The sequence below is a fragment of the Zonotrichia albicollis genome, chromosome 4 (assembly GCF_047830755.1).
Source record: "Zonotrichia albicollis isolate bZonAlb1 chromosome 4, bZonAlb1.hap1, whole genome shotgun sequence".
Taxonomy (NCBI): Eukaryota; Metazoa; Chordata; class Aves; order Passeriformes; family Passerellidae; genus Zonotrichia; species Zonotrichia albicollis.
In genome coordinates this window covers 40,094,078-40,120,890 of record NC_133822.1, presented here as the reverse complement: position 1 = coordinate 40,120,890, position 26,813 = coordinate 40,094,078, and the positions used below count along the sequence as shown (strand labels likewise).

General features: G+C 42.6%; 1 protein-coding gene across 1 annotated transcript in view; it reads left to right on the top strand.

The window, feature by feature from the left end:
* The window catches only part of PLXNC1 (plexin C1), a 71,907-nt gene extending 46,918 nt beyond the window's left edge, over positions 1 to 24,989 (top strand). Inside the window, exons 21-31 of the mRNA XM_005480783.4 lie at positions 826 to 972; positions 8,291 to 8,468; positions 9,681 to 9,784; positions 13,998 to 14,052; positions 15,069 to 15,100; positions 15,189 to 15,296; positions 17,222 to 17,385; positions 17,825 to 17,972; positions 19,791 to 19,931; positions 20,026 to 20,100; positions 21,753 to 24,989. Coding sequence (XP_005480840.3) covers positions 826 to 972; positions 8,291 to 8,468; positions 9,681 to 9,784; positions 13,998 to 14,052; positions 15,069 to 15,100; positions 15,189 to 15,296; positions 17,222 to 17,385; positions 17,825 to 17,972; positions 19,791 to 19,931; positions 20,026 to 20,100; positions 21,753 to 21,857 — 1,257 coding nt within the window. The 3' untranslated portion in view covers positions 21,858 to 24,989. The remainder of the gene's footprint in view (positions 1 to 825; positions 973 to 8,290; positions 8,469 to 9,680; positions 9,785 to 13,997; positions 14,053 to 15,068; positions 15,101 to 15,188; positions 15,297 to 17,221; positions 17,386 to 17,824; positions 17,973 to 19,790; positions 19,932 to 20,025; positions 20,101 to 21,752) is intronic.
* The last annotated feature ends 1,824 nt before the right edge of the window (positions 24,990 to 26,813 follow it).

Genomic DNA, 26,813 nt, shown 5'->3' with positions numbered 1-26,813 from the left:
CCTGTCTCTCTTATCAACGTGATGCTATCACGCTGTTGGTATCACTCTCATCAGTGCTTACATTAATACAGCAGCAGAATTGTTTGAGGCTGAGCAGTTCACAGCAGTTTCCTGGAACTGAGGAGAGTGCCAAGGAGCTGTCAGAGATATGTTCTCCATACACCAGACATTTTACAGAGCTGTGCTGGTGAGACGCCTTAGCCGGGCTGCAGGAATGGTGTCATGTGGAAATAGAGGCACATCCTTCCTTTCTCAGGTGCTTTCCTGAGCCCTGGGGTAAGGCAGGAGAGGAAATCCCCGGTTTCATTTCCTCTTTTGCTGATACACCAGGGTAAGTCCCACCAGCTTGTTCCCAAGACATTTTTCAGAGACAAAAAGGGGAGACACCAATTCAAAAGGAAACTAGTTGTTAGCTTGTTTTCTCAGAATACTGAAAATGGAAGAAGTAGCTGAAGTATGCATGCGAACATGTGCATGTCTCACCCCCACCCACTCTTTGGGGGAACTAGGAAGTGTCTGCCAGGTGGAGTAGGAGCAGCTTGTCTGTAGTGTGCTTGTGCACAGCAAGGGGCTGTGAGCTATCTTGCCACTCACTCCAGATGTCCCTTGCTATTTGCATGAGACTTTCACACTGAAAAGCAAAAGATGGAGGTTAAACAATAACTAGATAAATCTGCTTGGAGGGGTTTTCTTTTCTAATTGCAAGTTAATGAGTTACTTAAAAGGAAATAACACCATTTGTTACACTTCATTTTTTTTCCAGTTATTCATGCGCATTTAATGATTGCAAAAATAAATGTTTCTTGTATTTTTTGCCTGACCTAGGAGACAATTGGTGAACCTTTCTATTTGCTGGTGACAACCCTCAATCAGAGGATAAACAAAGGACCTGTTGACGCAATAACTTGCAAAGCCCTGTACACTCTCAACGAAGACTGGCTCCTGTGGCAAGTGTCTGAATTCAAAACAGTGGTATGTTTGCCAGCTCGTGTTTCCTCCAGGCATGGACAGCTGTAATGTTTTCTCTGTTTCTAAGAAGCTAAAATAAGGCTCTTGAGACACTAAGGTAGTGGTTAAGTGCCCAGATAGTAAATTGTTATTGCTGACAAAGTTTCTAAACATCGTAAGAGTTTAACTGTTTGTCTGATATACATTTCACAAATAGCACTTACTCCTCACTTCACAGCATGCATTAATCACCAAAGAGCAGGTTTAATGAAGTCTCAGGATATTAAAAAATCATTCTTATTTCAAAGTATACTACAAAAATATAAACATGCTTAGAATTTAAACTAAGCTACACTTTATGAATGAATGAAAGAATGGAATGCAGAGGAGTTTTTTTTTCTATTGTGTTTACTTGTGACTAATCTTCAGGCAATGATTTGCTGTGTGTTTCCATATTATTAGCACCAAATAATCTTCAAATTAGCATGGTTACAGCATTGTGGATTTTAATTAGATGCTTGGTTAAAAACAAGATATCTGGGAAGTCTAGCTAAGCTTCTGAACTTTACCATAGTTTTTTTTGCCTTTCTCAAAGCCCCTAAGAAGTACTTCCTGTTTTCCAGTTGCACCCAAACATCTTTAAAAGCTGGAGTTCCCTTACTGATTGTCATTGTGACACTGAGATGAGAAGGGATAGCAGGATTATTGCACTTTGGAGCATGTAAAAATTGTGGCTTTTGGAGGAGGAGGTCTGAAAAGGGTTTTCAGAATAACCAGAGCACTCTTCTGCTCCAGAGTTTCCAAGTGATTTTAGGTCTGAGAACTTAAAAATGTGTATTTCCAGTTATTTTTGTAGCTTCCTTGCTTCTTAACTCCCGACTTCCAGTCAGAGTTATGCGACACAATGAGGAGTATGAGAAGTGCTGCTGAGCAGTGGCCTTCCCACCTTGGGAGCAGAGATTGGCAGGCAGCAATGGCCACAGCAAGGACAGTTCAAGTGCTGTCTTTTCAGTCCTTTTCTGAGCCCATGGGCTAAGCCTCTGGTAGGGCTGAAGTTTCCAGGTCTGCCTGGAAGCAAGAGCTTGGAGGTGCTAAGATATAATACTGGAGCAGACTACATGACCCTGGAAAATGTGGCTGGTCAGCAGTCCCCTGAACTTCTGTCAGTGAGCCACATAGGAAACTCACTGCAATAGCGACATTTCTGTGGGTCATTTCTGACTTGTCATTCTCTAATGAAAGCTTCAAACTGATAAAGCAGTAGTCGAATCTTCTTCTTCCAAAGCTGTTGTTAGGGGCTGCATTTGAAGGTACTTCAGGCCAAGTTACCAAGTGTGCATTTGGAAAGGAAGTTTGTGACTAAAAATCGAATACATAATCCAAGGTCTTTGGTTTCCTTGTTTGTGTGCTGCCTGCTGGCATGTATTTGAGATCCAGAGTAAATTTAAATATATTGCTGTCTGTATCCATAGGATGCAAAACGCAGTGGTGATGCAGAGCAACAATTTTCAAGCAAGCTCAATATGCCTGTTACTTGTAGACTGCGCAGAGACATTTTCTTATTTATAGCACACATTCAAATTGAGAGCCCCTTGGGGGGAATAGCTGACTCTGCAACTGCTGAAGAGCCTTAAATACTTTTTCTAGAGCTACTTCTATGCATGTAGTCACTGATAGGATCTTGTGTTCAGACTGCAGTGAAGAGGAGAAAAGGTAAGTGGTCTGAAGGACTTGCTATCACTGGGGAACACTCTGCAGATGGATGAGGAAGTGAGAGCCTACAGCCCTTCTTGAACGTTGTTTCCTGCTTTTGTACTTTGTATTCCTGCTTTTGAATAGGAGATAATGATGCAGCTATAGGGTTAATATAGATCAGCTTTCCCGTTTAGGTGCAGCATTCCTCGGGCTTAGCTGAGAAGTGCTGAATGTTCCCTTTAAAGCCATCACAAAAGCAGAGAGGACTCCTGCAATAAAATTGCAGAGATGAAGTTCAAGGACTGTAGTTCTGGCTGGACTGGGAAATGGTTTTGTTAGGTGGTTTATCTGAGATTTATGCTGGAAGCTGAAACTGTGCTGTGAAGAGACTTAGGTGGAGTGGTGAGGCTTTCTGGGCTGGGGAAGCAAGCAGCTGTGCACATTTTCCCTTGAAAAATGGCATTGAACAGGAGGCTTAAGAGAAAGTAGGCAGTTTTCTTCCCTCACTAACACCACTTCAGATGCACTACATTGATGTGCAGGACCTGTTAGCTTACAGACTAGGAACCAAGTGTTTTCTCCTTACTGTGGAAGAACATTTCTGCCTAAAGGAATGCAGGTTTTGTTTGCTAAATGGAATAAATTCTGATCTGAATTTTCAAGTGCACTTGTACAGTTGCTCATTGCATTTACATTCTGAGTCTTGCAGTATTTTGTTGGTATTTTGATTTTCCTCTTTGCCCAGCCCTACAAAGCAGTACATTTAAATCTACCTCTCCAGAGCAAAGCATAAAAAAATACAGCCAAAAAGAGGGTTATATAGAGATGGTGAAGCAAATCTGTGGCCATTTGGTGTCCAGATTTTTTTAAGCTCTGTAAGCACTTGAAGATACAGGGATATATCTGGTAGGGAGTTCAATTCTCAGATCAGTAACAGGGTATAAACAAGGGTGTAGATGCTCTGCATGAGAATCTCTCCTTTCAGAACTGGGAGTTCAGTTCCAAACCAGTAAAAGCAGGATACAGACAGGCTCCTAAAAATCAGGGCGAGCTCTGCTGATCAGGAGAGGTTTTTAACATTCAGGCCATTTGTAACCAGAAAAAAAAGAGGACCTGGAAACATGTAGTGTTTGAATTGCATTAGAGCTGTTCCCTGGCAGGGCCCCATGCCTTTTTTAAAAAGGCCACAGACCTTGGATCACCCGACACCCTTCTGTTAACCCTCTCTGCAGGAAAGGGTGAGGCCCTGAACAGAGATAGGCTGCTGAAGAACATACTCAAGTGGAGGAATTGAAGGAAAGATGCTTCTAAAAGCGCTGGTCAAGTATGGGCTGAGAAGTTGTGCTTCTTCATGCTGCGCTTGTATTTGAGTACTGAGAAATAAAGCTGCCTTGAAAGAGACTTGGATGTGTCATGGATCCTTTTCTCAGGCTGAGGAAGCAGGGCTGCTCTCTCACAGGCAGACAAGCAGCTGCACCCCTCTGCAGATAATTTGTTCAGTGACTGATGAAGGAGTGTGCTCCACAGCTGAGTGCTAGCCTTTCACTGAAGAGATTCATTTTGAATAGAAAATGCCAGTCTGGAATGGGAGATATTCTCAGTGGTGGATCTCCTGTGGGAAACCAGGGGAGACTTCTTACACTGGACTAGGTGCTTCAGCATTCCTTTGAGTAGTCATTGCTTATTTTTAAAAAGGCATTTGGGCAGTTGAATGCTTTGCTGAAATCTGTTTGCATTTTTAGATGGGAAGAAATTATCTAATTCACATGTTCAGACAACTGCCTTTCATCAAAAGTGAAGCAAAGCCATGTAGTGGAAGGTTGTTTAAAGTGTTTAACTGCTTTATGAGTTAAAAGAGGGGTGTTAAAAAAGGTGGGTGGGCTGTAAAGGAGTAAAGCAGAGACAAGGAAACCAATTTCCTAATAAGACATCATGGTTGTGGTATTATTAGTCACATTTTGTGAGAGATAAGGAAGCTGTTAAAAGTATGTGATGTAAGGGGATTTTTGTCAGCAGAAAAGAACACAGCAGCCCTCACTACAAAGTGAACTGTGCAGATGTTGGCTACAGGAGAGTCCTCTGAATTAGAGACAGATGGAGTGTCAGATACAGCGGCATCAACAGCACAACCCTTCCATTGTGCAGTGCCCATCGAGCCTAAATTTAACTCCTGCAGCATTTTCTGTGCCAATTGGCTAACTCTCCTACAGCTGTTCTATAACCTCTTCACAGGTGACTGTTCTGGCTGCTGCAGAAGGATCATACAATCAATCCGATTTTTCCTGTGGATTGTATTTCATAGCCTGGGAAATGGGAGTAGTTTTAAGGCAGTTTTGTTATGTGGTATGTCCTGGTACTGGCTCATTACATAAATTGCCTAACTTTCACCAATCAAAGAGGATTTTTTGGGTTTTCTTCCATCTATCTGATAAATGGAAATATTATTTCTTCAGATGCATAGCTGATGCATAGGGTAATGAATAAGAGTCTTTGAATAGCCCAGATTATTGTTCTTCATTTCTAAGAAAATATGATACTATCACATTGCTTTATTAAACCACATCTCATTTATTATCTTCTATGGTTATTAATAGCTCTGCTAAATAATTCATTGTGTGAAATTAATTTTCAAGGAAACTACAAATCTGAAAAGCCATCTGCAAACACTGTCATCAAATGTCATTATTTCTGTGACTGCATGGGTGAAAATACATTTTTTTTAGGTTTGTAGCTAGGTTCCAAGCTAGTTCTATGCAAGTAGTTGCAGGTGCCACCTTTTCCTTAAGTAGCCTTTAACAATTCTTGCAACCCATGTTAAAGCTTTTCTGAAGAGTACTGTGACTTTGTCTTACTGTCATGATTTCTAGCGTGTGGAGTCTCATCTCTAGATATTATTAGCCTGAACCAGTTTCTATAATTTTCTCCTGAACCTTTTGCTAAGTTAATAGTACTTTTGTTTCCTCCGCAAAGTGAGAGAGCTAAGAAAAAGGCTTGATGATATTTTTTTGACTTTGACATGTCCTCCTGATTTCTCATATATTTTCTGACCTCCAGAGCTGATCATAAAAGGGCTTTCATAATTTTACAATAACTTCTTTTTCTAGTTCTACACTATGTGTCTAAGTATAGTGATTGTGACTGTCGGCTTCTGATTAATGGTTTCTAAAGCCAGGGACTGTGCTGTCAGACAGGTGCAATCTGATTTATGAAAACTTCAGCTGCAGAGGGACAGCTTAATAATAATTGGCTTTCCTAGCTCCCCATCAATTGCTTTATCACTTAAGATTAACTTCTGCAGGAAATCATATCAGCAAAACCATCTGGCTCTCATGGCTTAGAGACTTTTACATGTTTAAATATTCTTTCCCATCTGACAACTTCTTTGAGTTATAAAGCATTCCTATTATCCTCACACTGTGGATACTTTCACTTAAGCACTCCATACATGACTTGTATTCCACCTACATGAAGGATGACTTCTCTCTTTTCACAGCCCTGTCATCCTCCAGCGAGTGCAGCAGGAATGGGAGGGCTCTCATGTGCTGATGACTGAAGAGGCTGCACATTCCTGTGCAGCCTGTGTGAGAGTGTGTGCTGAAAAGGAAAGGAGGAAGAGACATAGACAGTTCCTCTTGATGGTCTGAAAGGAGTGGAAAATGAAGCAGGAGCAGGAATATGAATATTGCAGTGTAGGAATATTGTTAGAAGGAAAGGATCATCTGAAGGAAGGGAATGCTTCCAAGAGCCAAATAGAGCCAAATCAACATCAGATAAAGTGCAAGGAGCTGCTTCAGAAATATCAGTTCAGAGACTAGAAGGGGCAAGGACTGATTAAAATGAGTTTTCCAAGGACAAAATACAGTTAGTCCCTGCCCACATTTTATTCCTACAAGACCATGACTTCAGGGCAATCAGAGTCAAGGACAGAACTGCTGTCTGTACAGTTGGTCTGTGGGCCTAACCAAGCATGACTCCCTCATTGCTGTGCCAATATATTTTTTATTAATTTTCTGCATGAAATCCCAACCTGAGGCATGGTGTCCAGTCTGCTTCTCCTTCTGCAGTTCCCACATATCCTTGTCTCTTGTTCCATCTGTCCTTTCCATGGACTCATTTTCCTCACAATTAAACATCTCAGTGTCCTGATTAAGTTGTTCCCTCTTACTTCAGTTACATCCTAGTCTTTCTTAAATCATAATCTTAATAGTTTTGCAACCCTGTTTTTAATAGTCCCTTTGCTTCTGTAGAGACAGTAAAGTTAATTTTTGTTGCATTGGATTACTTTTTTTCACTAGTAGCATGTTGTAATTTCCACTCTTGCTGGGTAATAAGCAGAAAATTCTATTCTACAACTATTAATAACTACCTATTTTTGTGAGAAGATAGAAAAGTTGTCCCTGCAACAACCTGGACAGAAATTCTTTCCTTCACGTGACAGCAGAGACAAAAAATTGTTTACTTGCTTCCTGTTTTAATGCTCAGTCCTTCAGAGTCACATGGAGTCCTCTCATTGCAGTCAGAAGATAAATGTTATACCACAGCTGTTCAGCAGCCAGAATGGTTTGAGTACATTTATTTTCCTGTGCCACTTGCAATCAAGTGCTGGCACCTAAAACACTTGTTTTAATCCTGTCCCAAGACATCTCCAGCAGAACATCTGTGTCCATGTGGCTGGACAGCGATTTCACTGCACAGAGCAGGCTGTGGCACTACAAATTTTTGATGTTATTTCTTGGCAGTTACAATTACAACTTAGCAATTCTGTGCTTATCCCTTATTTCCTGCCTTCTAGCAGCTGATCTGCCTGACCTGATCAGAAATATGAGCTGACAAAAAAACCATTCCCTGGGGACAGTCACTCAGTGTCACTGGCAGCTCCCTCCAGCCCCTACTCAGCTCGTGTGCAGCCCAGCAGAGGAGTTGTGTCCCAGCCAGGAGTAGCAGTGAGCTAAAGGGCAGGGGTGCTGTAACCAGACATGAGTGTTTGAGCTGAGATAACAACTAATGGGGCACAATGCACTTTTCTGTGCAGATCTGTACCACTTTGAATTCTATCTGTACCACTTTGGATTCTATCTATTTTCACTGCTTCTGTGGCAGCCCTGTCAGTGCTGCCTGCAGAGATGGGGCTGTGCACAGGCAGACACTGACAGCTCCAGGGGAGCTGTACCTTCTGTGGGATATAAGGCACTCAGCATAATCTGCTGGTGTAAATATGCATTTTAACACTGCTTTCTTGCCACTCAGAATCAATCATGCTTACCATGGCTGCTTACTCAGCAACCTTATCAGATCTCTTGTCACTTACAGTTTTGCTGTTAAGGCATTCATTTTACATAAAAGATCTGCTTTTTTTAGAGCATGCATTGTAATTCTTCCTCGTCTCTTGATTTTTTGGTAATTCACTGAAATACATTTGCACAAAAGCAGAAGACAAATTACACTCTTGGAAATACATAGCTATATATATCTATTTTTCATTTTATTAACAGGAAGAATTCTAAATGCTTCTTTGTGTAATTCCTTCAAATAATCTTTATTTGAAACAACTTTAATAATAAATATGCTGAAAATCTGTCTGGAGTTTGTAGGTTTCCGATGCCAGGTGTTCCCTATAAGTCAGCATAACATGTGTTTCCTTCCCCAGACGCTGAACATTATCTTTGAAAAAATCCCCGAAAACGAGAGTGGAGATGCCTCTCAAACTATTCAAGTTAATGTTCTGGACTGTGACACCATAGGCCAAGCCAAGGAGAAGAGCCTTCAGGCTTTCTTCAATAAGAATGGCTTTCTCTATGGTCTTCAGCTGGATGAAATTGGTCTTGGTAAGAGAATGTCACTGTGCTGTATTGACTGGCCTGTTGTGGAGTTTTCTTATTAGGAACACCTACCTTTGCTTTGATTCTTTTCAGAGTTCATACAGAATTTAGCTTTTGTGAGGAATTCTGAGGCAAGCACTAGATTTATTTATGTTGCCATTTAGAACACTGGAGCCATATCTGCTTCACTTCTGCAAGGATGTCAGCGTTGCAATTAACAGTGATGTCATTTATTATGTGTATAGAATTTCTCTATTCCTTTCTGGCGTAAGTAAGGTGGCAGGCCCTCCACCTAAGTGCAGCTGGTTGGTTGTTACATTTTGTCGGGGGATAAGATGACATATCATGATAATCAAGTATTTTAGTCCCTATCTACTATTCCTCCTACCTCCCTTCCTTCCTTCCTACAGGCCTACATTGCCCTTGATCAGAAGAGCCTTCAAATAAATCTTATTTATAGTCAGACTTGGTTTATATAATAACTTGCCCGTGACTCACAAAGTCACCTACAATATCTGCAGATGTAAATAAGGCTGTTCCAGCAGATGAGTCAAACCACCTTTCCTTGGTGGGTTTTCAAGAGCCCAAGGTCTGTAGCTATCACCACCATACCACTTCCCACCTACCCTAGTAGGAAACCTAACTCACTCTATATTGTTGGCATTTGTCACCTCCTGGACTGGTGGCATTTGTCACACTCCCTAAGATGTCGATACTTCCTCACCATCTCAGACTCTGTGTTGGCAAGTGCTCGTAATTTACTTTCATATCTGATGTCTTGATGCCTATATCCTGTACCAGTGCCTGACCACCCTTCACAGGTACAGTGTCGGTCTTGTACAGCTCATTTTAGTGATCTCTTAGAAATGGCTTGTGGAACCTTTCCTCTAGTCCCAGTGTAACCTTTACAGCAGGACACACTTGTGCAGCAGAATAGTGATTAGGTGAAAGCACCCCAAAAACTCTGCCTTAACCTACACAGAGTGAAGCACCAAAACCTGCTGAAAGGGAAGCCACCCAGGTTGTCACCCCAGAAAAGGAATCAGAAGTGTGGGAGTGCAATACCATTTTCATGTGACCTAGCACAAGGATAGAGAGAGGCAGCTCAGTTGGGAGTCACTGGTCCAAAAATAGTTGGGTGTTGTTTTTCTTTACAAATGTCGGTACAGTGAGAATGCCATTGGGGCGTAATTGTTTTCTGTTGCTGTCATACTGCAGAACTTGTGTCTGAGGAGCAGCAAAGAGAACTGTTAGATATTGATGGCTCCTCAGAGGTGATGGATGATGGGATAAGGAAGCTCAATACCATCGGCCATTACGAGGTAAGCACGGAAGCCAGACCAGCGAGCTGAGATGCTTCTCCACGGCTCTCAAATGTGATCAGCACAGCTTGAAGTCATAGCTGAGCATCATCAACAGAAGGAAAGAATTGTGTGGCACACAACATTCTTGCCAATGAGTCATGTTTTCTGTTACTTTTCAGAGGTTTCCTTGTTGCAGGGTTGCTTGGTTCAAACATACCAGGTAAACTGTTAATTCTGTCAAGCATTTCATTTAAAACAAAATCTGATTTCCAGCTACAAACATTGCCTTGGGTCTTTTTGAGTCTCTGCTGTTGAGTTTTTGTTGCACCATGAGCAACTGTTTACCTCATCCTGCCTCATATTTTGATTATCTGAACAGGCAGTATTGATACTTTTGAAATCTCACTGCGAGTCAGAATAAAAAGGATTGATAGCTTTTCTCCCTCTTTTCTTGATACCTCCTATGTCAGTCTCCTTGCCTTTTTCTCTCTCTGTTTCTGCTTCCATCTGCTGTTGGCACTTGTACCGTGTCTTCCCCTCTGCTTCCAGTTGCCCCTGTAAAGCAGTTGTTTGCCATGCTGCAATAATCTGTCCATCATTGCAACAACACACAGAACTGCAACTGGTGGCAGAGCCCTCCTGGGTGTAGCACACTGTGAAAGCAGAGCAAGCAGCATTTCCTCTCTGAGGAGTTTTCAGTGACACCAGTCAAAACAGAGAGTGAGATGTTGGAGGAAAATGTGCAGCAGGTGATTGGCCTCAGGTGATATGGAAGTTCACATGTGATGCTTACAGATAGATTTTGGAAATGGAGGTTATCATGCTGAGTGTTTTTACAGGTCTTTCCTCGTGCCTCATTGAATTTGAAAGTCTGGCTCTTAACAAGTTCATAAATTTTTATTGATTTAGAAGTTTTGCTGCCATAGGTCTGTGCTGTGCAGTGCAGTATGGTGCTGAGGAGCCTGAGCCAACACGGAACATGTTGCTGTCTGCATGAGCAAATACTGTGCCATTATAGAGAAGCAAGGATTTTTAGCAGAAATTTGTATCCTGGGCAGAGAACAAGGCTGCTTAGATCTGAAGCAAGCTCATTTGGAGTCACTTTACAGATTTCTGTAGGCATTTGATGCTCTCCTCACCTCACAGGGGTTCAGCAGTAAACCCAGATATCCTGAGTCACCATGCAGTGGCTTTTCTGTGCCTGTCTTGAATCTTGTCTATAGGTGAATGTGTGACCTCCTCCACTCCACTTGTAGAGATTTTGTACAAATTAGGGCATTGTAGTGTTGCAGTTTGAGCCTGTACAGCACAGGTCAGTGTAGATTTGAATTAGATCAGGTGTTGGAACTTCTGTCCAATGCAGCAGTGCCTGCCCTCTTTACCACAGGCGGCTATTGCAGGTGCTCCCTGCTTTCCCCAGCAGCCTGGAGCTGCTGTATGCCTGGAGCTCATGGCAAGCTGTGGCTCATGGGTGTCAGACCTCATGGCAGCTAAGTCTGCCCCACTGGTCTCTGTCATCCCTGGGTATCTTTGTCCCAGCCCTTGTTTTGTCTGAGGTTTCTGCAGGCGAGGGTTTCTTGCAGCTGCAAGTAAGGTAGGAGGCGCAGTTGTTTTTGCAAAGCTGTAACTACACTAATTATAGCTTAGCAGCTGCCTTATGGAAATTGTACTGCATGTCTCTTCCATAGTTTAGTTCACATTTTCTGACACTGACAAAATAATGTATGTTTTGGGCAAAAGCTCAATGGTATTTTAGGCAGTGGCTTAGTGGCAAGTATTAGCCATTAGCACTTCTAGTTTATTTTCTTGTATGTATATTGATGCAAAAAGGAATGTAAAAGTGTCTAGAGAGCAAGAAAAGGGAACATTGCATACACTCTGTGAGGGCAGTAACATTGCCTGAGAAATTCCAACTTACATTTCAACAATGCCTTGAGTTTTGTGGCAAGCCTGAATTTTCCTTTTTGTTTACCAGCCTTAAATGCTACAAAGTAACCAGATGTTTGAAATTGAGAAGTACCATCAAACTTTTTTAAGACACTGGAGCATGAGGGTTGTGTTGTGAGGGTCCAAGATCACCAGTCAATCTTGAAAAAAGTAGACATAGTTTCTACACTGATTTTTAAAATATGCAAGAATGGTGCATTTGCATTCTTGTGTAGTGTTTGTGAAGAGAAAAAAATCCACTGTTCTGTTAGACTCTCTTATGCCTCTGGCCTGTGTGCTACTTTTGCTCTAATTTTTGGCTCCTAGGAGGTTTATCAATATGTTTATTTATGAGGTCTGTATTATCACTTCCATGAGAATAACCACAAGCCATGATAAGAAAGTTGCTTATTATCTTGACATCTCATTCCCCACACAAGAACAGAGCTGGACAGTCACTTTCAGACCTGCTGTGCAGTCACAGATCTCCAGTTTCTCAGCTTTCAAGAGTACCACCGTTCCAGGAGCAGGCAGAGCCACATCAAGCAGAACTGAATGTAATCCTGGGAGCTCACTGGGAAGGACTGGATTACAGTGAGCACAGGAGGCCTGGGGAGCAAGAGGCATAGAGCCACACCACCATGTCTTCTGTTTTGCAAAGTAGCTCTATTCCATGTTGTCTGGATTGGAAGAGATCTCTCTTTTCCCTGTTTGTCCCCTTCAACAATGTAACTGGCAAAGCAAAAAATTTTCAGGTGCCCATGGGAGCAGCCCACCACAAAAAAGTGATTTAGACAGCAAGATGCAAAAAGAAGTTTTTAAAATGCTTTTTTTTTAAATTGGATCTCACTGTAAGAAACAGCAAGTATGGCTGCTGCAGTAATGATAAAAGGAAAGCATAGTCTACTCACTGCTAAAAGCATAATTTGTCCCAAAAATAAAACCTAAAGAGTGGGCTTTGGTCATGGCTGCTCTGCTGCAATGCCTCAGATTCCTGGAGGGCAGCACAATTCTCCCTGTGAGCTCTGCCATCTCCCTGAGGACAGAAGTCAACACATTTCAGCACTGAGCTGCCCTGCTACCTCTTGGGGAAGGAATGGAGGCTGCATGTTGCCCACACTGCTCTGGGAGGGGGTGAGCTGCTGGGTAGCACTGTTCCTGTTTATCTGTCTCCAGGGACAAGTAGGAGGAATGTCTGGGTGTTGGTATCCCCTCACAAGCTAGCCTTACAGCATATTCCTATTTGTAGTGTGGTTTTCAAGTGTTCTGTGCTATCTAAAATAGTTCTGAAAGTCTGTATGATAGATGGAATCTCTGCAAAAAAAAATCATAAAATAGATTGCATTTACTTTCCAGGAGCAAATGTGAGTGCAGATTTTTTGGCACAAGACACAGCTTTTGATAGAGTATCTTAATGTTTAAACTGGTTTCTCACACCAGGCTGGCTGCCAAGGTTTAAAAAACACTTAAATTATTTTGGCAGAGATCCCTTCCTAGAACTGGCCGGTTGTTTTTGTAATTATAGAGGCAAGTACACTAGCACTTGGCAAGACTCAACATTCGATAGCAGAGCAGTGGTGTAGTTCTCAGTGGGAGCCATTTTTTAGTTACTCTTTGACAATAAAAGCATGGCTTGCCAGTTTGTTTTAAAGATAATGAGTAACATCCTGGCAACACTATAAATTCAGGGAAGGAGGAGGTTGATTTTTCCTAGAAATCCCAAGATTGTAAGATATGGATCTTGATCTTATGGTGTATAAATATTTTGCTCAGTTTGAAAATAGTTCTTGGGAGCACCAGGATAAACCCTCAGAATGGCCCCTCCACAGGACATGGGGAGAACGGACTGAGCTGAAAGAAAGGGGAGCAGAAGAGAATTCTCCTTTGTGTGCACCTCTCTGCCTCACCTTCCCATAAGATTCTGTTGCACTGGGCACAGAGAATTTAACCTGAGCAATCTATGGAAAAATGGATGCAAGAAACAGCACAGAGCAATACATGAACATGAAAATGTCCACATATAGGCTGAACCAGAAAAATCAAAGGAAGGGAAAGGTCTTCAAGGCTGGTGCACTGGAAGAGGTGCCTTCCCACATGTCGGGTAGTGCTGACAAGGTGCAGCCACTGCCTGTGCCTGAAAGCCCAGCCTGGCTGCCTGCTGAAGGCTGTGCACACTGTGGTGAGAACAAAGCAGGCTGGGCTGTCCTGCACTGCCACGGGCTGAGGGACAGAGGAAATGAAACTGAGGCTTTTGTGAATTGTAAGCACTTCTGTTTCAACATGATATGTTTGTTTCTTCTTTCAGATTTCAAATGGAGCAACCATAAAAGTCTTCAAAAAGAAGGCAAACACCCGCTCAGGTAACACACTCACTGTGACCCATTCAAACTTTTGTGCAGAATGGTTGGGAATGCAGAGAATTGAGCTCTGATTGTATCTTGGGCAACAGGAGGTTGGAGGAATTGGTACTTTGATATAGTTGAGCCAAATGAAGAGCCCCAGCTCTGGGCCTCTGGCAGGCACAGTGGGCCTAAAAGCAAGAAAGAAGGCAAAGGAAAGAAGGACAGAAGGGCTTACAGTCCTCAGCAAATGATTACCTAGAGATACAGGCTCATAGGCAGGAAAGCAGGACAGGGAAGTCCAGCTGACACAAAGAGAGGGAACAGCTCTCTCTGCCTGGTGCCCTGAGCTGTGAATCACAGCCATAGTGCTGCACTGTGCAGAAACACAAATGATAAAACCCCCATTGTTTCGGAATTGTCCTTATTCTCTTGAGTGTGTTTCTGAAAGCTTTGACTTCACTGTCTGAGCAGCATGTCAGCAGAGAAAGGGTGCTTACAAGGGGCCAGTTCATCTCACCTAGCCCTGTGATGCAGGTTGCTCTGACCCAGCTGCTGGATGAGGGTAGAACTTTCTGTAGCTCTGTGCAGAAGCACACTCCTAAGATGTGTTTCCTTATCATCAAAGTTAGGAGAGACGTGCATCTCCCCCTCAGCAAAGCTGAGGTTGTTTGTTCCCAGCCATTGTGTTCAAGCCTGACCTCAGCCCACCTGCACCCAGCACTCCTAGAGGCTTAAATCCCTGCAATCATCTCATCTTGTCCTCCTTTCAGAGGAGCTGGGGTTGCTGCCAGCTTGCCCCAGCAGCAGATAGGATGCTGTATCACAGTGGTCCAAGCTACAGGTTGGCACTAGGGAGGTGCACAGGGTCCATGCATTTCTCAGAGACTTCCCCCACAGTGCAGGCAGGAAAGGATGACACTGACTCTGCTTGTTTGGCATCTTGGATGCACCCTGCTGCACGGCCCAGAGCCCAGCAGAACTCACAAGCTTGTGGCTGTGTGTTTCATTAATGGCTCTCTGCTTTTGTTGTTTAGATGTGGACTACTCAGACGAACACTGTCATTTGGTGAGTTGAATCATTCCACTGCTGAGTGGTAGATTTAATACTGAGCTGTATTTGGATCTGTGTAATCTCTCTAATCTCTTTGTAACAGATTTTACCAGACTCTGAAGCAAACAAAGATGTGAAGGGAGCAGGTCACAAAGGAAAACAAAAATTCAAAGTGAAAGAAATGTATCTCACAAAACTTCTGTCAACCAAGGTAAACTGTAAAGGCTTTGTTTTGGGGGAGGGCTGGTGTTGGCTTGGATAGTTTGGCATAACAGAAACACAAACAAAACTAGAAGTAGTGCAGACTTCCTGAGTGTAAATCAAATATTAAATGAAAAGGTGGCATCCAAAAATCGCCACGCTAACTATGGGGCATGACCTTTTGCAAAGACAGACACATTTCAGGTTTTCTAATACTAGAGTTCTAAAATTGTCTGATTACACATAGTATCTCCTTAGTAAGCACAACCTTCTTCTCAGGTTAAAGAAAAAGATTGTTATTTAGCCCATGGAAAGTGAGTTTTACCACAGAGTTCCATAGGGTGAGAATGAGCCACTCTGGAATGACAGCTTTCAGTCAACAATCTCCTCATTCTGCTCTAGCGTATGCCCAGCTTACAGATGACTTCTGAAGCCTGAGTTTCACAAGATACTGCCCACAAAATGAAATAATCTGTTATTATTTTGATTAGGCATTCAAAATAACTAGATTAACTTTAAAAGCAAGGTCTTTAGGATTTATAATACAAGTACCTAATTTATACAATGTGCATTGCTTAGGAATAAGTCCTGCTCGCTCCCTCCGGTAACGTCATCTTGTTTCTGACTTAACTCCAAATGGTTAGAAAGCTCTTTGCAACAGCATATTGCATAAAATATTCATGGGTGCACAACACTGAGCTGTGCAAGAGGCCTGAAGGGATGATGATTATAGCCTTCTTGCATTTAAAAGTCTATCAATCATTATTTAATTAGGCTGTTGATAGCATCTGAAGTAATTTGGGACAGTCCCCAAAGTGAGAGTGAAGACTGGTCATTTCTCATTACCTGTGAAAACTAACATGAGCCCTCAGGAAATGCTGGAGTAAACCAGTAATGTCTTATGGTGGAAGACTGAGGTACAGAAGAAAAGATCAGGCTTTTTAGAAACAGAGCTTTTAAAGGGCTTTAAATTAATCATCTTCTCCAAAGTAGGACACTGCCCTGAACAACAGAGCTGTGATATTCTTTGCTGTGAAATTCCTCTCATGATACGCTGTGCACTAAATGAAATTGCATCTCACCATCTCTCTCTCTCTCTGCTCCCCTGTCTCCCATACATGCACACAGACACAATCTCAGAGTTTACCCCATGAAATGAACTGGCCCGAATTCATCAAGGCCCTGGGATATGATTAAATCCTTCTTGTCAAGAGAAGATTGGGCTGAACTGAGCTTCAAAACAGATGTGAAGAAATAAAGCACAAAACAGTGTTTTCCTTTGTTTGCCTCTACTTATAAATACTCAGTGATTATGTCAGTGAGTCCAGCAGCAACCAAACCCTACCTTTAATGAGCCAAATATCTACACTTAGGTATCAGAAATATCCAGTTTTCAGTTCTTCTCTCTAATATTAGTGTCTTATAGCACCCAAAGCTGTTATTCTAGAATTAGATCAAGTGCCAGAGCCACTTGGCTGTGAAGTGTTGATGAGCACATGTGTTGAGTTTGTGTCACAGATGGCACCTGGAAGACCAGTGCCCTAGGAAAGTGGCTAAACTGCTTTTTTCTCACCTCCCTCTTAATTCCAGTCACAAATTTCAAATGCTTTTAGCAACAGTGGCAGCAGTATCCCAAGAGTGGAAATTGTGTTTATTAGCCCAAGTGGTTCTTTCCACCTGTGATTTATCACAGAATTCACCATGATTCTCCTGTAACAGAGCTACAGGACACGTGACATATGGAAGGAGCTCATTGTAATGTATTGTAGTTCCATTTTTGTTACTGTCCTGTTTGCCAATGGCCTTGATGTTTGCCACAAGCATATGGTAATTTTCTATGTGTGGTTATCTAGGGGCACACACAACTCTCTGAGGTAAAACATCCTATTCTTTGCTTGTGTAATAGTGACAAACTATTAACTTTGTTACTTTTAGGTGGCAATTCATGCAGTTGTTGAAAAGCTCTTCAGGAGCATTTGGAGTTTACCCAACAATAAAGCACCTGTTGCCATCAAGTACTTCTTTGACTTTTTGGATGCCCAGGCTGAGAGCAAAAAAATTACTGATCCTGATGTGGTTCACATATGGAAAACCAACAGGTATGCCCATGGGATGTAAACAGGGGTGTGTGTGCTCTCTGAACACATAGTTGCAAAAATGAAATGTGTCAGGTGTGAGCAGAAGAATAAGATTTTGGCATGTCTGGGAATAAGATGTGGTTTGGCTTTGTGGATAACAGTAACTTGAGTGTATTGATTTAATACAACACAAACCATCAGAGCTTCCATTCTGTGCAGCCTGCACACCGACTTCTCACTCTGAAAGAAGTAGCTGCAGATTGGGAGCATTATTTCAAGCTGGGTGCCTGACAGATGTGTTTGCTCTGTAGCCTTTGTTCCCTGACCCCTTTTTTAGTGTGAAGAAGCAACCAGGAATGTGCTTTGTTCCATGAGTGCAGTTGCAATTAAGGACCATTTAAAAGCAGTTGTGCTATTTGAGTGGTTGATTTTAAAGATGTTTGTTCCTTCTCCTGTCTAGTCTTCCTCTTCGCTTCTGGGTGAACATACTGAAGAATCCCCAGTTTGTCTTTGACATTAAGAAGACTTCACACATAGATGGCTGTCTGTCTGTAATCGCACAGGCCTTCATGGATGCCTTTTCTCTCGCAGAACAGACGCTGGGGAAGGTAATGCTGCCCCTCCAGTCTTCTCTTACTTTCTCAACAAATGCGTTTTTCAAATGTATAATGATTAGGATGATGAAATTCTGGATCTGCTGATATTGGGGGCAGAATTGTCAAGGGCCTAATTAAGCTGGGTTTCCATTCCTCGTTTCTCTGTCTCCTGAGACTGAAGAATTCACCGGTAGACAGATACAGCTATGAGAATGCCTTATTTATAGTTAACTGCTGCTTGTTTTCTCTGCAGTTCAGTTCTGCACAGTGTGTTTACACAATAGGTGGCAAGGAGATGGAAATTGTAAAGTTCTAATGGAGTTTTAAACAAAGGTCTTAAAAGTATTAACGTTATTTGATAAGTAGTCCAGATTTTGTCTGCCACACACCAGTGTGCAGAAAACACTCACAATAAGCTAGTGGAAGCTGCAACAATACTGAAAGACCTCTGAAGACTGAAACAGTTCCTTTCACATATATTAGCTGCTCCCTTTTTATATGCAAAATTATTTGCTGGAGCAACAAGTTCAGGAATCTTACATTCAAAAACTCTTTAGTATAGTGTCCAGAACTCTGGGGATCAGAAATACTTCCTTTTTCCCCAGGGTATTTTCCTTTTCTTTGGACCATAGCAGGAAGCTTTTGTTCAGGCTCATACTACCGAGAAAAACAGGCTAGAAACTTTTGAGCCTGAAAAAACTTATATTAAAATGGACTAATTTCCTATGTGATCTAATCCAACTGCTTATCTGTTAAAGGTAAATAGCAATTAATGTGCTTGTTTCTCTTGCTTTACAAGTGAAGTATCATAAATTAAAGCTAATCACATCACTTCCTTGATGGAAAAACTGTAAATGAGCATGGTTGTTAGGCTTCTGTGTTTAACATCCACTATGCAGAATTGTTGAAACAACAGCTCCTGTTAGCTATTTGAAAAGGGGTGCTGAAGCCTGATAAAGGTTTGCAATGCAGCAAATATCTTGTGTCCTTCTAATACTAAAATGTATTTACCTTCATGATTTTTAGGCTTTTATCTTGAGACATCTCTTAGCCATTTAGAAAACAAACATTTAAATTACTTCATCACACATTGGAAGCAGTGGTAACAACATAACACAAGGTTATGTCACTTATTGCCCAGGAAACTACCAGCCCCCACTTTTACATTCTGAAAATCAGTTTTCCAGGTGGGGCTTTGGGTCCTATCACAAGCATCAGCACTTATTTCCTCAAATGAGCCTAAAGCTCCTGGATAGGTTAATGCTGGCCAGGGTTGTTGAAGTCCTGGGGTGAAGAAAAATCCCTTTGGTTTTGTGTGTCTGGCAGTCAGCTCTCCATGCTCTCAAACCCCTGAGGGAAAGGAGTAGTAGGGACCAAAGAGATTTAGGGGAACCTCTGCCAGGACAGCACCTAACAAGACTCTCTGGTGTGTCACTGCCAGGGAACTTTCCTTTCAGCAGTACTGCTGTATCTTGTACGTAAATTGGGTTTTGCCCTCAGACCCTTTGGTTCAGCTTTCATAATCTTTCAGGTCTAGGGATCTGTAAGGAGGAAGTAAGAAAGAAAAGTATGTCTGAGGGACAAAAAGTCATCAATCCTGATGTCAATAGAAATAATTACATGGCAATTGTCATGAAACACAATACACTATTAGTGAAATCCTGCCTCTGGTTTGCATCTTTGTTTTATAATCTTGGTTCCTTGCATATAAGCACAGCAAAGAAAAATGAGTCACACAGACACAATTAGATGTAATTAACTGTGTGGAGGTGGAACCTCAGGAAATCTGTGCTGTGAAAAGTTACAAGGCTTCAATTTTTTTCTTTTAAGGAAGCACCAACAAATAAACTTCTCTATGCTAAGGACATTCCTCTCTACAAGAAGGAGGTGAAAGCGTACTACAAAGCCATCAGGGATCTGCCTCCATTGACCACTGCAGAGGTTGAAGAATTTCTAGCTCAGGAATCTAAGGTATGGTTTAGAAGCAGCAACTTCATTTGCTTTCATGTTAAGTTGTTTTTTTTTTTAAGGAGAAATATCTGACCAGAACTGTTGTCTGTTTTAGAAACACGAAAATGAATTTAATGAGAAAGTGGCCTTGTTTGAAATCTACAAATACATAGTGAAATACTATGACGAGGTAAGCACATCTGCAATTTCAGCCGAATCCTTAATGTGGGGTAACACAGTAACCAAGGGCTGGGCTGCTGTGGAACCTGCTGGGTGCCACCCCCAAGGCAGCCCCTCCTTAATGCAGCCGTGGCTGCTGCGGAGCTGGGAGGGGCTGGAGCAGCGCAGCCCCCAGGGCGCTGCAGCCCCCGCCCCTCTGAGGGAGCACAGGCCAAGGGTTTGTCAGTGCCCTTTGCTGTCACTGCTGCATTGCACAGAGGCTGTAGCAATAACATTTTCCCTGCAGTTTTGAGGAAGTTCCTATATAGCCAAGGCTTCTTGTTTTACTGTGTTTGCAGAGTCTCTGCAAATGCCCGTCACAACTCCTGTGCACGTGCTCCATTTCCCTGGAGGCTCAGAATCAGATTAGACTGTAGCACCAGGGTTCTTGATTTCACAGTCAGTGCAAACACCTCAGTGGAGCACACAGCCTTAAAGCAAGAGTTGTCTGCTCCTTTCCCATCACAGCTGTCTTAATACTCTCCTCTAATAGTCTTTCTCTTAAAAAGAAACAGCTATAGTTTCCAGTCCCTGCTATTACTAACAAAAGAAATCTTTTCTCAGCTGAAAGTACTTAGTCACAGGCTATCTCTAAGCTGCTTTCTAAGAAAATCCCTGTCCTCCACTTTGCATGATAGGATTCTCCACTCCATTTTGTTCAGCATCCTTAACAGAGGCTGCGTGTGCCTGTGCAGGGACTCAGATAAGAGCCAGCTGGGGTGTGTTGCCTGAAGGCCTCCTTATGCTTCCAGCAGGTTGTCTGGGTTTCCCAGCAACCAGGCCTTTCTCTCTTTCATCCTCAGCAGCAAGCACCAGCACTTGCTGTAGTCATCCAGCTCTCAGTCACCTGTTAGCTGGCTTACCACTTCTGATCTCTGACATCCCAAATTACCTGGATTCAGCATCAAATCTTTGCCTCCTGAAACAAGCTTGGGATGATACTCAAAACAGGATCATCCTTTATTAAGCTCATTAAAATGATTGATACAGGAGAATTCAGTGTACTTTCTAGTCTTAGTGCCCATTTTTGCTTTTTTGAAGCTAGTACGGGCTAAAAATAGCCCATCCTTAGAAGGAAATTTTCCCTCTGCTCTTCCCCCTCTGGCTTTTGACTGGGAGCATCTAAATCTCTTTCTTTGTTTACTGAGACCTGTCCCTGTGTAGCATTCCCAGCTGAGATTTCAGACAGCAGTAGTGCTCCATTCTATCACCTGGGCCAGAGCCAAGTGGGTGAGTTAGAGGAAAAGAGGCAGTTTATTGCCCTTGGCTTATAGGGCAGAGGAAGAGAAATAAAATATCACTTGCAAATCTTCTGTAGGGTAAAAGCTGTAGCACTGACCTTGCCTCACAGTCTGAGAGATGAGCATGTGTTGGGTTTGGTTTGGATTTTTTTGCTTGGCTCAGTCATTCTTTTGTGGAAGTGTTGCAAATCCTGTGATCAGAATGACTTGAAGGGAAAACTACCAAAATAAAGTGTTACTGAAAAGAATGTTTACAGATAAGCAGGCACTCAATGCATTTTTCTGTCAGTAGTTGTTAGAGTACAGAAAAACAGGCTTTATAAAATAGCAAGTAAAATAAGCATTAAAAAAAATTATTCTCTCTTCTGCTAATTGTTAACAGATTATCAGCAAACTCGAGCGAGAACGGGGGTTTGAAGAAGTCCAGAAACAGCTCCAGCAAGTAAAAGCCTTATTTGATGAAAAGAAAAAATGCAAATGGCATTGAGCAGAGCACTGACTCACAGCACCACTGTGGGGGATTTTCTATTAGTGCTACTGCTCCCAAAACTGTTTTGACTGACTTTATGTACAGGGTTTGAAACGTTTGGACACTCTTCTCCACTCTGACCATTCCACGTAATCGATGATTGGGAGTGAAACATGGGCACGGTTACATATTCACACAGGGGCATGTGAAAGTGAACCCAATGTCGGCAGGGTCAGCATTTTTAGGTACTTGAGCACACATAACCCTTTGGTTGAAAAGTACCATCTAGTAAGCTTTTTGCTTACTTTAAAATAAGGTCATAGGAGATGTGCAAAATACACTGTAAGTTCAGAGTTGCCCATGTGAACTTGCAAGTCACTTACCTCTTTTTTTTAAGAGAAAAAGCTGATGTTTCACCACATCCTTTCAGCAGCTTGGCAAATTGTGAGGGTGAGAATACGGGTCAGCTGCAGTTTCCTTCCTTCCAGTCAAATGTTCGCTAGATCCTGTTCAGAAAAAATAAACCACCAAAAAAACAACAACAAAAAAAAAGAAAACTACCAAAACAAAAGAAAAACACAAAAAAATCAACCTCAAACACATCAAAGAAAACCCAACAACAACCTGGCACCAAAGTGACACTTAGGATAAGTGTGTTTAGCAGACACAGTGGGTCTGAGGTTGGAAGGCCAAATGCCACATGGCAGACTTACCTTTGTTAGGTTAGAAATTCCATGTCCAAAGTGAAGCGAACCACTGAGGGGAAGAGGTGAGGGGAGGCTTTTGGAGAAGGGCATTCAGCCACCATCAGTCTGTGTTTACATTTTTGACCTTTCCATCCTTAAATAAGCTGTGAAACACTTGTGAGCAGCTTCACAGCTGAAACTGCACTGCATCAGGACACTTGTGATTTGATGAAGCAGCTGCCCATGGCTGCACTTTGGTGCACAAAGCTGTACTCAGGTGCATGATCAGCCCATGCATCAGTGCCCATGGTCCTGGCCAGCCTTGCCATCTGTGTGCAAGGGCCTCACAGACCTAAAGCCAGCATGTGGGGGGGTCAGCTCAAAGGTTGGTGTAATAATATTTAAGAACAAGAAGACTGGGGTTTGAGACAATGATACAAACTTGCTGGGGTTGGGGTGGGGAGAGATAACTGTCTGCCTTAGTCCAGCTGGGGTTTTTTGAGGCTTGGCCATTTTGGAAGGAAGGTGTCCATTACACTTGCGTGGAAAGCAGGGGCATGGCTGTGCTGCTGGGATGGGGCTGGGGCAGTGGCTTCTAAACAAAGCCACAGAGGAGCAGCCGTGGCTCTGGCTCTGCTACAGCACCAGCACAACCCTACCCTCTCCTACAGAGCTGAAAGGGTTTGTCAGCCTGGACTCTGCTTCAGCCACAGGAGGCACGTTCTGAGGCTGTCATGTGCCCTTAGATTTGAGGTAAGGCATTCATGACAAGGAGATAGATACATTTCCATACATTTCTGGAGGGACCCACCACTGCAGGTGAGTGGTGTAGCACAGTGGCCCACAGGCAAGGGCAGAGCTGTCACCTGCCTTGGCAGTGGGAAAGGTGCCATGGGCTGTGAATGGCACAGGTGGCCCAGGTTTGGTACAGAAAGCTGGTGCTGGAGCTGTGAGCAGCCAGAGCTGGCTGCACAGAGGTCCCAGGCAGCGGAGGAGCACGCGGTGCTGAGCTGGAGGAGCCCCAGAGCTCAGGCATCGGTGCTAATGCCGCCTGCTCTGGGCACAAAGGCAGCTGGCCCCAGGCACAATCCCAGTGGCAGAAGCAAGGCAGGCTGTTAATGTGGAGAAAAGCAAACACAAAACAGGGTCCTGCTGGTCTGCCCCGTCCCTACCATGTGATTGCACAAGTTGTTCCTCTTGCATACCAGAGAGGGCAGCCACCAACCAACCCATACTGTGATGGCTTTGTTGGTTTATTTTTTAATTCAAGTCTTACACTTGCTATTAAGTTTACACTTTATACTTGATGGAATGTATGGCTTTGTTCAGGACACTGCACTACAATGTTGCAGTACTTTCAGCAGTTCTCTGCCTGGCACAATGTATTTTGATAAGTTCCATTTTAATTGGAAAAAACCCCATACACCTCTAACCTATCTTGCCCTCTGTCCTAAAAGAGTGGACCATGGCTTGACTAGCACTTAAGCTTGGAATACCTGCACGTAAGGGCTTGATTTTTATTGTTCTTAATCTAACCTTTTAAAGCAGCATCAAATAAATAGAAAAAGCACAGTAATTGATACTGAAGGAGAGGCAGGAGTGGATTACACTTTCCAGTTAGTTCTCTTCTGCTTCAAGTGTTTGCTGGCAGTGCATTCAAATGAACTGTGATAGTTTTGTTCAACAGTAACCTTCTGTACAGGCAGAAAAGACAACTCCAACATTTCTGCTTGAAAAGCTGTAAAATATAATCTGTTTGCGTGGGTCTGATCCTGTGAACTTCACTATATGTGTTTATATTGATGAGGAAATGAAAATCAGTCCTATTCTGTATTTGTACTACTGCTTGTTTGCTACAATAGCTTTAATGATTTCTAGAGATTAAGTATGTGTTGAAGCAGGCCCTGTAGCTTTATCTACAGCCTGGAATAGGATTATTGCCTTTTATTCAAGCCTCCTAAACAGTGTCACTCTGTTAGTAAACCATTTTTAAGTCATACTGGGACTTTGTAACCCATCAAGTGGATCTCACTAAGTGATGTGAAGTATAATTAAGTGATTGTGGCTCTTTTGGTAGGTTTGGATCAGCACACAAAACATTGGTACACCTTCTGTATCTGCAATTTGCCATTACTGTCACACAGAGAAAAAGAACCACCTCTGACTATTATGGCAACACAACAGTTCTAATCACATCCTCAGAAATGAAAAGCAAACTTCTCTTCAACTTACTTTCCATGTTTACAGGCAAACTGCTACGGCAAACAGCGTGTTTCTAACACTAGCTTACAGAGCATTATTTTGCAGTCATCTAGTTTGAAGTCAAATCTTACTAATGTGTAAAGTAATTCCTGTTGTACAGAAGTTAACCTGTTGTTTAAAATGAATGGTTTAAAAAAGTGCAAAGACAAATACATGTTGGTGTTTGTATGGGTTTATCTAGAATAAAAGCATTTGGAGGTTAGTTTGATTGTGTACTTTAAAATGGTTACAAGAAAGCAAACACAGCTGGTAACAAGGCAAGGTCATGCCAGGAATGGAGTGTGAGACACAGAGTGGCATCAGATGAGCAGTGCTGCAGCTCCAGCCCTGCAGGTCAGCACAGCACACTTTCATCAGCCTGAAATTGGGAAGAGGTACAGGAAGGTAGAATCTAACTTCTGATGATGCTGGGGAGGATAGGCACTGGCCTAAACTCCAGCAGCTGCAGAGTCTGAATGGAGGGGGATTCCCTGGGCCAGAGGATTCCCAGCTGCCTTCCCACCTGTGAGAAGCTGGAAAAGGCCAGGGACAGGCTGATTGTGCAGTGCCTGCCACACCTCCACCCAGCCTTCAGGATTTTCACTTCAACTGCACCACTTAACAGCTCTGAGGGTGATGATTCTTTTAAAAAACTAAACACATTAAAAAAGATGATAACCCAATAATCCTTCTTTCAGGAGAAGGTGCTTAAGGGACAGGAAATAAGCTTTCACACAAAAGGCCTGGGACCAACTGGGAAAGGTAGCCCACAAAACAAGTGCTGACCATCATTCCTCCTCCTGCCATTACCCTTTTTCTGCCCTCCAAGTCTTACCTGGTTTGTATGAACCTCCCCTGTGCCCTGACATCAGAGAGCACCTTGCTGACAGAGCCGCGGCTGGGGACAGAAACATGAAGCTGATGACAGCGGTTCCGTGCTGGTAGATCCTGGTGACCATCCCGTTTGGCAAAGCTGGCTCAGGCACTGAGTTACTTTGTACAAGTTCATATGCAGGAGCAGGACAAATAGCTCCTGTTACTTCCAATAGCAACACTGTTTTCCTCAGAGAAGTTTAACAAATTCCCCAAGAATGCATAAACCCTGGTTTAGGAATGGTACTCCCTAATTTAGTTCTCCCACTGACACACTGGAAAGCACGCTCTGCTCTCCCACTGCCTCACCTCTCCTCCTCTGAGGCAGGATGGAGAGGAAAACTGGAGGCAGAAAAAGTAAAGTTCATGAGATAAGAAGAACTTACTGGAAACAGCAATGAGATAAGAAAATGATCAGTAACAGGAACTATACTAATGACAGAGGGTCGAAGGGAGGCAGACTTACACGTGGTTGCTCACTACATGGAGCCTGGCATGCTACATGAGCCAAAAGGATTCCCTGACCCTGAGCCTGGCAAATGAGTAGTGTAGAATAACCCCAGCTCCCAGGCACAGCCCCCTGGTACTGCAAAAGTTAACCCTGTCCTGGCTGGAACTAAGACAAATCCTTATACTTACACACTGTGGAAAGTGAAAATTGCAGCCTCTGGAGAGAAGAATTGAGTCAATGCCGGTGTCATCCCTTTGCTATTCCTACAGTCTAACAGCAATACTCAATAACCTATTACAAGAGATTGCACAGTGTATTCTCACTGTCCCATGTTTTTGTTGCAGCACTTTGAAAACAACAAAAACAACCACAAACCAAATACAAACAAACAAAAACCTAGATAACAAAAATTCCTCCAGTTCCAGGAAGGTAATCATTATTGGATTATCAGGTAAAAAAATTTAGATAAATAATTGATCCTTCACAAATTTCTGGACTGATAATGAACTGAAAAAAATATATTCAGCCTAGAATCAATATTTTTGTTGTGGTTAGCAAATTAGAGTAGTAATAAATACAGACTTAAATTTACTTAATGCAAAGGCAATTTATTATACTAATCTCTGCTATATTATATTAAAAAACCCAATTATTGCCCATTCCCATTATAGAAATACAAGAGGCACATTGTCATGGGTAACAAATAGAAGTTTTCAGAGCTTT